At 38.8% G+C, this 15583-nt stretch overlaps 2 protein-coding genes across 3 annotated transcripts in view; one reads left to right on the top strand and one right to left on the bottom strand.

Moving 5' to 3' along the window:
- Positions 1-15583, top strand: part of HS6ST3 (heparan sulfate 6-O-sulfotransferase 3) — a 281833-nt gene that overhangs the window by 93283 nt on the left and 172967 nt on the right. The window lies entirely within an intron of this gene.
- LOC130573645 (uncharacterized) overlaps positions 12986-15583 on the bottom strand; it is a 7333-nt gene continuing 4735 nt past the window's right edge. For both annotated transcript variants that reach the window (XM_057366213.1, XM_057366211.1), the window contains exon 2: positions 12986-14617. In XM_057366213.1, the coding sequence (XP_057222196.1) occupies positions 13261-14331 (1071 nt within the window). In that variant the 5' untranslated portion in view covers positions 14332-14617 and the 3' untranslated portion in view covers positions 12986-13260. The remainder of the gene's footprint in view (positions 14618-15583) is intronic.

Below are 15583 nucleotides of genomic sequence, written 5' to 3'. Positions count from 1 at the left end.
CACTTCTATTGAGTTTTGTGTCTGTAGTTTTCAGAAAATAATAAAACAGTCTGCAATCACTGAAGGAATTATTTATTTTCATCAAATGTAAATGCTTAAGTCATGCAGTGTTCTATTTCAAGAGCCGTTTATAGGGCATTTGGTTTTATAACATACCTGTGTTTCACTGGGAGATAACTTCCATGGGTTAGGGAGATATGAAATCAGTCTGAATTGCTCATATTTATAAATCAGTTTGGGTTTTTTTCTCCCCTCTGCAGGTAGGCAAGGAATTGTGTTTATCTTGTTTTCAAAAATGAAATATTGGTAAAATTTTTTGGTTTTTACCTCATATATAATGGGTATTTAGAAGCACGGATATGGTTCTTTCTCATTCTTTTTAATGCAAAAARGAAATTTAAAGCATTTTAAGAAAACATTCTTGAAAATATGAAGACTCCCCAAACATCTTGTGAACAGCAAAAATTCCCATCTTATTTATCCCAGAGGGTTAGACTTGTTGAGTGAACAGGCTCTTGCTGTGTGCTCATCTTCATTGTGCATTCTTGTGCGTCATTTATGTACGACAGATGCATCCTACAGCAGATACAATCTTTTCATTTCCCTGAGCTGCTCTTTGTAAGATGTCAGGTTATCAAAGGCACATTAGAAAAAAACACCATCTCCTCCCTGATTACAGCAACCTCTTAGATCCTGGTGAACAATCTTTAGAACATCCCTGTGCAGTGAGGTGCTGCTGTAATCACTGCACACATATGAGGTGTGCTGTAATCACTGCACACATATGAGGGAATAAGCCACAGAGGTTGTAATAAATAATTTTGGCCGGAGCAATTTGGGAACTCTGCACATGAACTTCAATAATATCTTGCTGTGTTTTTGCATCAATGGCAGTTAGAGCTATTTGGATTTGTTAAATAATGAATCAGACCCCACGCTGCCATACTGGGTGTAGTAAAGATGTAGAAAGGATCTCAGGGAGGCTGCTGGGTGCCCACTGTCCTCTTTCTTGTTTATAGAGGAGCAGAGCTCTAGAAGTGAGCAGTCAGTACACCTGGCTACCTCAGACCATCTGATGTAGAGACCTGACTTAACTGGTGGAGAAGAGCCTAGATTTTTGTGATTATCTTAAAAGGGGAGCCTTGATCAACATGATACAGGGATTACAGGCAATGTTARGAGATGACACAGTTTTCGAGGTGTAGAGTGTATAAACCACTCTGAATCTGCTTTTCTTCTCAAGTCTCCTGTCTGAGTCATTACTCATTATCTAACTTTCGTGACAGCAGAAATAAAGAGATCCATATGGCTGATTTTGTAGAAAAGTATCACTGACATTCTGATTTGTCTGTCCTTAATGTAATTTAATTAAAGAGTACATGATCATATAATCATGTAGTGCATTTAACAAAGAAATGACAACATAATTTAAGTAGGATTTGTTTTCTCATCTCTGATCCTTGAATGGTGGACTTGATACTTTAGCATCCTCTTTGTGTTTASTATTCTAGATGTCCAAATGTTAGTCTGAATATGGTGAAACTCTATGGGTTCTCTTTTCCTTCCTCTTGATGAATCATCTGTGATGTTTCAGGTTTTTTTTTTTCACAGCAGGCTTATCCATGCCATCCCTCTATCGAMTCTCCTAGAAGATGGTGGAGAGCTAAACTGACAACAGTGATGTTTACAGTGACTTTACTCAGGCATTTACTTATTGTAGTCACATCAGGAGAATCTCCCTAATTTAGGTACCGTTGCTGGAAAATGATAGGCCATCCCAGAGAATTCAACAAAGAATGCAAACCTGGTAGAACAGAGCTGACCTCATGAAGAACCTCTCTCTAGTCAGCATAATCCCACTCATAACTCTTTTCTCAGGGCCCATGATAGCTTTCTTTTTTTCTCCTTGATGTCATATTCTGAGCTACAAATGTTCATATCTTTGTCTTTTCTCTATACGTTTCTTGCAAGCTTTTCACTTTGTATCCCATCCTTCTTTGCTCTGGTTCTTTTCATACTCTCTTCCCACTGCCATTTTGCATTCCCTTCCATCCTTTTTTTTTTTTTCTTTCTGTCTTATGTATTTATTTTGTTCACATTCCTCATTATTCTGAGTTCTTGTTTGAAGTGCTTACTTGTCCTGTTTCCTGCTGTCTCAAGGGGCAATAGAGTCTTCCTTCTACAGTCTGAGGAAAGTGCTGGAGACTCCAAAGAAGCAAGAGGAGTGCTTGCAAAATATGCTGCTCTCTCTGTGTTTAGCATAGAGCTCCCTTAATTCTGTGCAGAAGGTGTCTGCAGTGTTTAGATCATCCTCATCTCTGGACCAGGCTCGATCAAGTTCAAGAGGAATTTTTCTGAGACCTTCGAAGACCTAACTTCCTGCAAGCCATCTGGAGGAGGTGGCTGAAGAAATATCCATCGAGGCAGAACRTAACTGCCTGCTAGAGAGATCCATTCCAAAACATGAAGGTTYTGGAATTTGGTACAGCAGAGAAAGACTGAAGCCTTAAAGAAAAGAAAAATCTCTCTCCATGTGGGCTCTTTCTCATATCAACAGTTTTCCACTTCCATGAAGAAATTTAGATTTTAAGATCTAGGATAAAAATAGAATAGCACAGGCAGCATCAGCTTTTGGAAAAACCAAAATGCCATTGTGTTACAGTTCATGGCTTTTACATGGATGCACTTCTTGTCTCCCTCAAGAAGGATGTGATAGCATTATGTAAAGGCTGGAACAGATTCTGCATACAGAAGGATTAAATTGCACTCTTCAGCTTGAAAAGGAGGAATTATAGGAGGCTTGGTTAATGTTAAGAAATGATCATGAAAGGAGAAGAAAGCGTAAGTGAAAAGCATCATGCTCTTGTATAAGTATGTATAAGTCCAAGATGTCTTGCATCAGAGAGAAGGAACAATCTCTGTATGAAGAGACATTAAAGAATTTTTCAGTTTAGAAAAAGAATGACTCMGGAGAATTAAGAGCAAAGTATGCAAAATCATTAATATCATAGAGAAGGTGAAAAAAGAGTTATTATTTGCTTTTTCTCGTAGGAAAAAAACAAGGCCAGATTGAGGGAAATGACCAAGCAGTAGCTTTAAGATAAATGAAAGGAAGTAGTTAATCATTATGGCCATAATTAAATTGTGGGGTTCATTGTTGCAAGAGTGGAGGCTTAAAGTCTGAATGAGTTCAAAAGAAATTAGACAAATTCATGATGGATACTTCCATCTACAGCTGTTAAGCATGATGATAGGAACTGGGAATCCTTGAAACACAATTTGTGGGGAGATGAAAGGTTGCTGGAAGGTTGGGCAGAGGGAAAGAAGAATTGCTCTGTCAAAGAGGATGGTATATTCTTTTGCTAAATATCCAGTGTCAACCACTACTAGGGATGGAAGYARCAGGGAAGGGAGTGATGGCTCCCTYCTCTTTGCAGCTTYCCCTTATTTRTATACATTGATGAGATCCTCCAAACCTTCYAAGCCTTCTCTTCTCTAGTGCTGAACAGTCCCAGCTCTCTCAGCTTCTAATTAGTGAAAAGCTGCTCCAGGCCCATCATCTTAATTAGCAGCCCTTCACTGGGCTTTCCCCAGTACTGGACCAGTATTGCAGGTGTGGCTGTACCAGTGCTGAGTGCGAAGGTTCCAATTGTTTCCATTTTCCAAAATACAAATTTGAGAACCCTAGACAATGCTGGTTTTTTTCCTGTACAAGAACCATAAACATTTGCCTATGTGCAGTGTGTACATTTTTCGAAGTACTTTTGTGATGCTGCAGTAGGTGAGTCATTGTGCTGGATTAATTAACCCTTTGCCACAATAAAATAGAAAAGGTACGGTGCAAAGAGAAATGTTTACTCTAAACGTGTTTGGGAAATGAATTGCCTGACTTTTACTTGTTTGTAGTTCTTAAAGTATCTAAAAGGATTCTTGACATTTTGAAATGTTGCAAAAGTCTGCCATTTCTATGCATTTTATTGTTGAGAAAGGCTCATGGGTGTTTTTCCCTCTGGGTTTAGTGTTTTTGCATTGTTCATCAAGTGATGAGAAATGCTTAGCATTTTTGGGAAAAAAAAAMMCCAACAAACCAATGATTCACATTTGAGAACTTTGAAGCCATCAGAAATAGGAAGCTTAGACATTCTGCTAGAGAGAGAAGGTGCTGTTTTACATTGTGGTTTTTTTATGAGCTTTTTGTGTTTGTTGTACAGAGAGAACTAGAAAGCAAATAGCCATATGAAACTGTAAATGGAAAACTACTCGATCATAGTAATTACTTAGCATTTGGCTGTGGTTTTACAATAACAGAGCGTAGGGTCTCTGACAAATGTTGCCTTTGTAGCCTCTCAAAATGTAGAAAAGGAATATAAAGACACCACAGAACTAACCTGATGAGTTCAACAAATGCTGTGACTTCATAAAGCCTGTATTTTCTGTCTAAAAAGAAAATTCTCACAAGTTACTGTACATATAAATGCTGTTCAAGSAGGGAAACTTAATTAGCTCTATGCTTGTACAGGAAAAATTAAAAATTAACTCCATGGCATGCTTTTTCTCCTTYCCTGCAAGCTCCCCAGGATCATTATCTCTCTGATGGGAGTTTTGGGGCTGCTCRTGCTGTCCTATCCTTTCATATTCATCCTGTCGTGGGTGTCCTATCCTTCTTGTTTACTGCTTGAAGAATGATTAACTATTGCTATAGGATTAAGATGTRGACAATATATGTGTAAGTCTTAGCATGACTCTGAACTTAATATGCAAGGAACACTTAAGACTGTGATCCAAGCAGTCACCTAGAATAAGGCACAAGAAAGAAATCAATATAATAAAAATTACTTCTACTGTTACTTGTCTTGCACCATTTTTTTGTCTAGGTTTTCATGGAGAAAGCATCTTCTGAGCATTTTTAAAACCATGTTCTAGCTGAATAATGTTTTATATGAGACATGATTGTCATTACCTTTGTAACATAAAAACTAAGAGTTATTAAATGTCAGCAGGTGACAGGTTCAACATAAACATAATAAGACAGTTTTTCACATTAATTAATGAAACTATTTTTTTGCAAGAGAATGTTTCTGTATTGCTTAAAGTCTTCATGTGTTAAAAAACAAAAGTGATGGAAGAAAGAACTGCTGAGGGTTATTAAACACGGAGATATAATCTCTGTATCGGGAAATATCTGAACTAAAATCTCCACTGTGTTAAGAAAAAAGTATTACAAGCTTGGCCTATTTTTATGATCTTTCAGTTTCCACTACTGGACATTGTCAGGAACAGCAGATTAAAAAATCTTTGGTTTTATACAGCATCTTCCTTTAGCTGAGGAATAGYTGCATTAGATTTCAGAAGGGAAGGGGTTAGCTGGCATTATGGTTGCTAAAAAAATATATTTACTTGGATTTTTCATATTGATTTACTGATTTGTTTTTCCATATCAGTGGAACATTGTCAGTGTGGGGTCCTTGGTTCTGCCTCACATACTTCCTTCAWAAGTTTCATCATTGCTATTATTTCCATTTCCTTTTGCTTGCTCCTTTCCATTTCAAATAGAGAGTTTAAAGGAACCTTATTCTAAGGATATCTAATTTGTTCTTTGCTACCTGTATCAATTTCTTTATGATGTTTCCATGTACTGGGTTACTCTAAAAATATTTCCCTTACTTGAATGMAACTAATTTGTGGACTCTCCTCCCCAGGACTTAGTAGCATCTTCCTATGTTGAGTAAAGGGTTCTCTTTCATTCCTACTTATCCTGCTAAGTTTGCAATAAAAGTTGCCTCTCCTTCCATACAACCATTGGGTTTTGACCATAACCTGATTTTAAGTTGATTSTCTTCTCCTCTTCAAACAGCTAAGAGCTCAATCCAAACAAAGATAGATGTGAGRTGGGGCCTGCAAGGAATTTTACTGTTAGAGTCTACTTGTGTCATCCTAACCTTTCCCAAATTTCTATCAAGCCCCAAATACATGAGCCCTTTTAACTAAGTAACTCCAGTTAAATTCCTTTGGTACAATTCTAGCACAGCAAGCWGCCTTAGCAGAGGTGTGTGTACATCATACACAAATTTTCAGTATTTTTGAGTATCCCACCCTTTGAAGAATCTTTGAAGCGTGTACAGATCACTATACAGGAGACAGTGAATTCTGTGGACAAACATTCACCATGACCCTGAGCAGCACAGACACTGCCCTAAGCGTCTCAGCTCCAGTSTCACTCAGAACTGTAGTGTTTAGGACACGTAAAAGGAGAGGAAGCAATTGTGCATTCCCGTTTTCTGATCCAAATTGATTATTCCCTTCCCTACGAAGGTAGCCACTGGGTGATAAATCAGGGCTGTTCAGGAGCAAGGACTCCATTAACTTCTTCTCACAATGCCTGATTTCCTACCAAGYGCTGCTCCCTGGATTTACCCCTCTGTTTTTTAAGTCTGGCATACCTTTCTGCCTTAGGAGCAGAAGGCACCTTGTTTTCTCTCCTGTGCCTGTGCATACCTGAGGGTTTCTGTAGGGTRTGTGCATGTATGTTTTGGAGATAGATGGTGCTGGTCCTCTTAAACCATCTTTGGCCTTCAGGATAGAGGAAATCTGCATCTTCATTAACATGCACAATCACCAACTCCAAGCAGGCTCTTCCTAATCTTACCCCAAGTTTCTGATTTTGTATTTACTTATAAAACAACTATTAAAATAAGATGGGAAGCAAGTTTCCAAAGTACTTTTCCTTAAGATCTATGACTTTGATATTATCCTGAAATGACAGCAAGGTATACACCCTCAGCCCAAAAATCTCATTATGTATTCTTCTATTCCTCAYATTGCATTAATTCATAGCCAAATCACTGTATTAAATGATCATTAGTCCTTGTATAAATACTTGTTTAGGTTTGTTTGTCTCTAATCACTGCTTTAGTTTGCYGTTACTTCACTGGGGACCTGCCCTGGAGCTGATTGAATATTGATGCGGAACAGTGGTCACGTAAAATGCTTTCTGAACTTGGAGGGATTTTGATCTCTAACTAGCGTTTGCTTTGCCCTGTTTATCTTGCCTGATAAATGGTAAACATCTCAATCTCACAGGTTTTACGGGATTTCATGATGCTCAATCTTCTTTCTTTAAAAACATTTCCACAATTTACCCTTTCAGTCTTACAGCTGAAATAACTTTTAATACACCATCTAACCTGAGCAATTGCTCTTTTACCTGAAACCCCTTTCCTTTTCATAAAGTTGATGATGTTCCTTGAAGGAGCTGCAGGACTTCAGGAGCTACACATTATTCAAATACTTGGTGAGAAGCGATGGGTCTGCAGGGCATTGAAGTACTATGAATAAAAAGGCAAAATTACAGTGCTTCATTTCTTCCATGCTGCTGTGCTCTATTACTCATTCTGAGAAATCCTTTCTATGTGCCCTTCCAGGGTGTGAGATGCACAAGAGAAGTGCATCAGGTTTATAGTTAAATTTCTCCTCTAAAATACATACTTTTTGAATTTATCTAATATTATGAAAAGAGCTTCTGAGAAAGGAGCACACAAGTCAAAAATGTTTTGCAAATCACTTGCCAGTTACTGTGTTTGAAATGGAACCATTGAATTGCTAGAGTTACAGAATAATCAATAGTCTTTGCCAAGACAGGTGGTAGTTCTAATAAACAGCTCATGTGAACAGAATTGTTTGATTCAAACATTTGTCATACCGTTGTTTTCAAGCACTGTTACAGTTTTACATTATTATTTAGCATTATTTACCTTGTTATTTAGCTGAACATAATGATAACTTTATATTCTATTATAAYGCTTATTTCTAATAAAATGACTTGTAACTCCAGATTTGGATAAATTTAGAGCCAGCTGATAAAACACTATGATGGATCTGAAACAAACCAAAACCCCAAACAAACAAAGGAAAAAAACAAGGAAAAAAAAAAAAGATAAAAGCCTGTGTTAAGGTTTTCAATTAAAGAATTCTCTTTTAGAAATTCAAGGTAAACTTTTTGATTCTTCTTTTGGCTAGTAACCATTTCTGCATCTATTTGTAATTTAAATTTCAGGAGTTTTTTTCTATTTTAATTCTTATGAACACTGGGCAGGGAAAACTGTTTCCCTCCTCAATATAAATACAGAGAGAGTGAGGAGGTACAATAAGGCCAAGCACACACAATATTCTACAAACCTCAAATCTGGGGAAGGAGGTCTATGTTGGAACCACGGATGGAACAGGTACATTGTGATGATGGATCACAGCTACTGATGTGAACAAATTAGCGAATATACTTTTGGAAAGTGTTGAGACAACATCTCAGGCCAAAATATTGCAGTGGTTATTAGGCAAATCCATAACCACTGTTATCTCTGTGGATTAGGGTAAATTTTCTATAGTTCTGCAATGCAACTAGGATTTCCTAGTTATCAAGGTTATTACAAACCCAACATCTCAGACTAATTTGGCTTTGTGTAATTTATCAAATATGTCCTGACTTCCTCACGATGATACTCGTTCATGCCCTGAGTTCTTCATGATGATGTCATGGAAGTAAGAAAAGCATTTTTCTTTGAACCAAAAATTCAGTTACAATGAAACCTTTTATATACAATTGAGGATCTTCTTGGGTAATAACATTATTCCAACCTATGAGGCAAGGTGCAAACTCCCACTCTGAGAAGCTGTCTTAGGTAGTCACTTTCCATGCACTGTGGTGGACAGTTTAAGGGAATTGTTTCTTAATTGCAGGGTTGTCCTTGATAACAGTGAAAAAAAATTGGTTTGGACAGTATTGATTCCTTTCCTAGAAGCACTTCTGTTCCCCTTTCAGGACATTCCCAGCCAGCAAAACATTCACTGACGGTCAGATAAAACAGCTTAAGTTTGCCCCATGCTGAATTTAATCAATAGGAGCATATTTACTTTGCAGAGTATTGGCCATGTTAATTCAGCTGAGGAAATATCATCATCATCGTGTGCCTCTGAGGTACAATAGAAAATGAGCATTGGTAAAACCCATACAAAGCTATCCAAATTTCTTGAATTTTCCCCAATTATTTTTTTAGAAGAGCATTGATTGGGTTTTTTTCATAATATGAATTTTGGCAAGTTTTAGTGTTCTCCCTTTGGCTGCATATAATGATTCTCWCTTGGTAAGCATTTTGTTTGAAGCACATTTGTTTTTAGTAAGAGCCTTGTGTCATCCCTCCTGCATACAGGGAGAACTGAAAACAGCCATCRTGGGCTTACACTTGGTTAGTGTTTGGAAGGCTTTTGATGGAAAATTTCACTTTCAGAATATTTACCAAGGCTGCTCACAGTGTCTGTGAGATAAAAGAGTAATAGTATAACTGCTTAAGAGAGAAATTGGGATAAATTGAGATTAATTGCTTTGCCTCGAGCCTGTTTCAGCTAGGTCATGTGCTCCAAAAGTAATGCTCCACAATGGATAGGACTCAAGTGCTTTGCACRAGGAGTATATTAGTGTAATTATAAAAGGTCATGAGTGTGTTCTCATTATCTGAAGTGAATGATTAAAATTCAGAACAAACAATAATGCAGCATAGTTCGTTTCTTTCTAAACAAACACCTCAGATTCCCACACAGACATGTCTGGTGTTCACACAGACATGTCTGATGTTCAAGCTACAGTGTCTGATTTTGTCTTTTGGGTTTCTTTGTTGGCTCTAGGCATTTTCTCAGCTGCAAACTTTTTGACTTGCTATAGCAAACCATTATAGAAAGCAAAACATTTTGAGATTGTGTTTTGGGGGCTTGAATTTCCCTGATCATATTAGTATTACTTTTATGTATGCCATGACAGCAAGTCCATTAGCAAAACAAACAGGGACTAGAGTGGGTGAAATGAATACAGAACATAGGCAGAAGCAGATAAGACAGCAGCACAGTCTGTGGGCTTAAGACAGCGCTTGAGCAAGGCTCTGTTATCACCTGGGAAATCCCTTCAAGGTGAGGAAACCAAGGAGCTAATAATAATCCTAACTACAAGCATGAAAATGACCGTAATCTTAAAATTTTCTTCTGAAAAACGTGGCAGAAAAACATCTGTAGCTAGGTGGGGAATACTGCAAGCAGAGATGATTGTGTTTTACTGCTGTGGAGTGTAAGGAGTGCTTGATGTGAGCAGTGCTGCTGCAGTGACCGGTGGAGTCCTTGGGCAGGTGACGTGGGTCAGTGTCAGGAATCAAGGGAAGGGGGACCTGGCTGCAGTGAAGATCCCAACAGAAGTGTCAAGACACGCTACAGTCCAGCATTTATGACACTTCCTTCATAAGTATTTCCAGCACCTGATGGGATGAGAAAGGATTTATTGAAAGTGACCAGCTAAATCCTTGTTATAGACTTGTGTCTGTAAAAAAGAATGGTAGGGTAAAATTGGTTTTTAAAAGAAAGGGAAGAAAARTACTCCCTCAGTTATGGTCTTCTTACACATCTTTTTTTTTTCTAACCAAATAGAGTCTTTGTAGGGCAACTGAGCATGGGGTTGGTAAATAATTTTGAAGTTCATACAATGAAATGTGTCTTACATGCCAGTAACAGTTGTTAAAGAAATGATAATTGAGTCCTGTCATATTTCRCCACTTTTTCACCATTTAATTTCAATATGCATGAAATGAAAGTGATCCAGTTTATTTCCATGTGTGACCAATTTCATCTTTTCTTTTGTTTTTCTTTTTAATTATGAAAATTAAATTAATACTCATTTTTGGCTGTGATCTGAAAATTCGGTGTTACATCTGACTTATGCTAAATCTAGTATCATCACATTTAATAATAACAAAACTTCACAATTACAGAAAAGTGATATAATTTAAATAATTTGAATTTAARTTAGCTTTTTCTAGCCAAAGGGCTTGCTTTTTCCAGTTACAAAATACATAAGTGAGAGAAAAATACTATATTTATTTTTTTTATATATAACTTTTACAATGCAATTTGGCATTGCAAACATAAAGAGCATTAACCAGAAATATGGACTTTGAATTTGTTATGCCTTAGTTAAGATATTTGTTAAATGTATCTATGTTTCTTTTGTTTTAGTTGTAAAAAACAACTTTTTTCCCCCATATAATTCTGTTTTTTTGAAAACAAAATATGCTACACGTCTGTTTAAAACACTCATGTACTAACAATTAGATAGATTGGTGGTGTTTTTTAACCTGGTAGTGAATACAGTAGCAACCTAGGATCTGGAGTGATATTTATTTTCAGGTACTCTTGTGTTCTAGTCCAAAGTTAAGATCCTCATTTTGGGATCACAGSTATGGTTCAAACATTGAATATTCTGTTCTTGGAGAAGCACAGGTCTGAAAACCTGGCTGCTCCATTTTTGTTAACATTAAACTGTTTCCAGAAAATGTTTTTGTTGCAGCAGGGAGTGCAGAATTACCCTCCGTTTCTTGCTCTCTAAATGTGCAAAATTTAGCTGCAGCTGCTTTGACAACTTTTCTGCAGTGACCTCTGGTACTGACATATGWAAAAGTGAAGCCAAAATTTTACATTTCTAATAAGTAACTTCTCGTAGGCAGGTGTTACAGGTTCACCTTTAGGCAGTTGCTATTTTTTAAAGTGTTATTTTCAGTCTTTSTCTCCATCCTATTTTTCTGTGTCCTCTAAGAGGAAAATAGAAATTCCAGGTGATGGAAAAGCAGCAGTGCCTTCTATTCTGTCTAAAAAATAAAACACAAAGCAAAACAGTGAAGGAAGGAAGAAGCATTCTTTTCAGAAAATTGTTTACATAAAATACTRTAGTCAGAAAGTGATAAAGAATAACCATTTTTTTTTTTAGCAGCAGAAGAACATCAGAATATAGTCTTCAATCCCYTTACATGTTTTGTAATGCAGATTCCCTTTTAAAGTAGCCTTGCCAATGTACCTTAAATATATTTTAGAATTATTTTACCATGAAATTAGTTTTTCTCCATCATTGACTTAGTTGAATCCTTCTTTTTGATCTATGCTGGGACATTAGAAGTGAAGCCATGGCTGCACATACTGTTTGAGTCGGTTCCTATCAGAAAGTGTTCTGCAGCCGACCATACCCAGGGAGAGCAAAGGTTATTTAGCATAGCCTGGCTGCTCTGTAACCAGCTCGTCCAGCTCTCACCACAAGTCTTACTCAATTCCCACACTCTTTATTTCTGCCACCAGGTTGTATTTACATATTCAATACCCAGAGGAAAAGTGGAGAAGGGAATTTCAGTCTTGAGAACAAGTGCAGAGCAGCAAGAAGATCTTCAGGTTGTCCTCTTGCCCTGTTAGTCAGCCCARCTTAAACTCCAGCCTCTGGATTTCCTCTCTAGTAACCAACCTGCAAAATATCGCCTGCCTTTTAACCTTATACATTAAGTTTTGGTTTGGTTTTGGTTTTTTTTTTTTATGAGGAGGGCTAAAATAAGCAATTAGAAGTCATAAATTGGTCTGGGTGGACAGTTTTGGCTTCCTGATATTTCACCATCACTGTCCCAGTAATGGCTATTTTTCCTATTCATTTGCAGACAGTTAATTTTCCTGCCATTTTAAAAATTTTATTTTGAAAGTATTACTTTATAGTAGCTGTGGGGGAAAATTATACATTGTTGTTGATTTACACAGCATTTTAAGGAACAACTATAGTAAGATTAAGGTGCACTTTAGTATTACAAGGTCACAGCAGTTCAACCTTATATTAAGGAAAACTTTTTCTTAGATATTCAATGGTGGTATTTAATTTGTGGCATTTAATTTCCATTTTACCTGTTCCAACTTTAGGTGGAATTTTTTTTTTCTTTTTCCTTTTTTTGCTGTTTAAATAGCAGTTTCTTGCCTATCACAAGCAGGAAGTTACACAAATCTGTAAAAGAGATGGTAGCTGGTTTTCAGGGTTTGAATGCCATATTGCAACTTTTGTAACTAGTCTTCTGAAGTGAAACACTGTCGCTGCTGACCAAACAGCGACAGAAAAGAATAGATAAAAAACACACAAAAGTGGGTGAAAAAAACAGAAAGAAAGAAGGACTTTATTGTGGGACAAGCCTCTTTTATCCACTTTAGCAACCAGAGTACACATTTGTGTCAAVCATACATTGGTCAAGAGACAGCTGYTTAATTAGTAATCAGAACATAATTGGTGAGTTTGCAAAAGCTACAGTATTAGTAATGTTTCTAATTTTCAGCCACCTGCGTTATCAATTCTGCATTCCAATCTGCTTTTCTCAARGATACAGCATTCCTCCTCCATGTGGGCAGTTAACACTCCTTTTCTTTTCCCAGGCCTCAGTCATACACAATGATTGCCTGAGTTTCAGAATCAGGGTTTGTGGGGCCCCGTTCCCCCACAGGTCCCCTTTTTTGTTTTTGAACCAAAAATGCTGTGTTTACGGTTCTCTGCAGGGCCCTTTGCAGGAAAGACAACAAATACGGCACCAACAATAACATTAACAATATCACAAGCAAGATGACTCCACCCATCTTCAACATATCCCTGAGCCACCCTGAGAAGCCCCATTTGTCAAACAGCCCATCAATCCAGCTATCATTCCTTTGTAGCATTTTCACACCATCCTGTAATTCTTGTATGTTTGCAAAAATTGATTTCSAATGGTCTGATAAGTTCATGCAACACAGACCTTCAAAATCCTCACATCCATGCCCATGTGCTAGAAGCAGAAAATCGACAGCTGCTCGATTCTGCAAGGTGGCATGAYGTACAGAGTTAACATCAGCTAGTAATCCTGCTATAGCTGCTGAAGTGGCATTAGMATWCCTAGCAAKCCAGCAGCCCAGTTTATCAAGCTGCCTYAAAGCTTGTGCTGTACCCACYGGAGCAAAAAGAGAAGCTATCACCCGTGTACCAGAACCCCAAAATTCCAGGTCGCGCGCACAATCTGGCTTGAACCCCGAGAGCGATCTGCGTTGCCGGTGCATCAATCGCGTGATGTTGCGCGCCAGTGTGATATTAGGGAGCATCATTGTTAGTTGCCCAAAGGTGCAAGGCCCTCCCACCATGTCGGAGGGGAGGCCTGCCCATGCTCGATCTCCACATAACAGAAACACTCCGGGAGGCAGCTGTCGCGGCACCTGGTTGTTCAAAAATYCCACACSCACACTCTTATTACACCAAGTAGATGAATTACCATACCAAGCTTGCAAAGGCGYAACATTCAGTKTRGGACCATCATAATGTCCCCCRTACCAAGCACGGGATATATTAAAGGTCACGCAAGCAAGTGCGTGAAGAGAACCCAGTAAATCTAGTTCCTGTGGTTCATTAGGATAGGTTGGTGTCAGCCTTGTTTCCCCTTGTCCCGTTGTTCCGTTCGCTAGTGCCCGTATTAAATGTCTCATTTCGCAATGGCACTCCTACCAAGCATGTCTGAAAAGGAGAGCGAGGCGTAGCAAGCGACACACACATAGATGATTGGTTCAAAGCATGAGCTAGAGTCACCCAAATATTCCCTTTAGGCAGTGAAGGCATCAGTGCTGCTCCCTTCCCGCCACAACTCCAGGCGGCGATGGAGGCGACGATGAGGATGGTCAGAAGAACTCTAACCTGTGCCATCATTGTTTCTGCGCTGGTTCTGCTTCAAATCAGGTCTCACACACCGTGCTGGCACCCAACGAGGTCCAGTATCTGTGGAGACAGAAGCATACCCATGCCCCCAAATGATGAGGTCCCAGGGACCTTCCCAATTATTGGTTATGAGGTCTCTTACCCAGACCTTTCCTCGGGGAAGGGTCACTGCTGCTTCCAACTGCAAAGACAGAAAATGCTTCATAAAAACTGGAATGTTAGAATCAGAAGGCACCGTAAGGTGATTAATTGTATACAAGGCTTTTTGTAGCCTGGGATATGGGGGTTCCCCTGACATTCCCCCTTTTTGTTTTTGCAAAACACGTTTTAAGGTACCGTGAGCATGTTCGATAATTGCTTGACCTGTGGGTGAATGAGGGATACCGGATTTGTGAGTTACACCCCATAACTGCAAGAACCTCCTGGTTCTCTGCGAGGTGTAGGCAGGACCATTGTCCATCTTGATGGACGATGGTACCCCCAAAACCGCAAAAGCGATTTGCCAGTGTGCGATAGCATCACGGCTTTTCTCTCCTGCGTGAGCAGATGCCCACATAGCAGAAGAGAAGGTGTCAATGGAGACGTGCACGTACTCGAGGGGACCAAACTCCGCAACGTGAGTGACATCTGTCTGCCAGAGTTGCAACGCTTGCAAACCTCTGGGATTGACACCCACAGGCAGAGGTGCAGTGAATCCCTGGCAGTCAGGACATGAGCTGACTATGTCCCGAGCCTGAGCAAGTGTAAGGGAAAATTGTTTCTGCAAAGTACGTGCACTCTGATGGAAAAAATCGTGTGATGCTTTAGCTTGCACCACACTGTCAGGCTGCGGCGCCACCCAGGCAGGATTGGCGAGCTTATCAGCTCTAGAGTTACCTTCTGCTACAGACCCTGGTAACGTAGTGTGACTCCGAACATGCAGGATGTAGTAAGGATGTAGTCGTTCTTGAATCGCAGACCACAAAGATTTCAACAGGGAAAACAAAGCGACATTGTTAACTTCTTTCAACAATGAGCAATCTAAGC

This window comes from Malurus melanocephalus, unplaced genomic scaffold (assembly GCF_030028575.1).
Source record: "Malurus melanocephalus ecotype Western Australia unplaced genomic scaffold, MMel_1.1 scaffold_61, whole genome shotgun sequence".
NCBI lineage: Eukaryota > Metazoa > Chordata > Aves > Passeriformes > Maluridae > Malurus > Malurus melanocephalus.
This window is presented reverse-complemented; position numbering and strand designations above follow the sequence as displayed.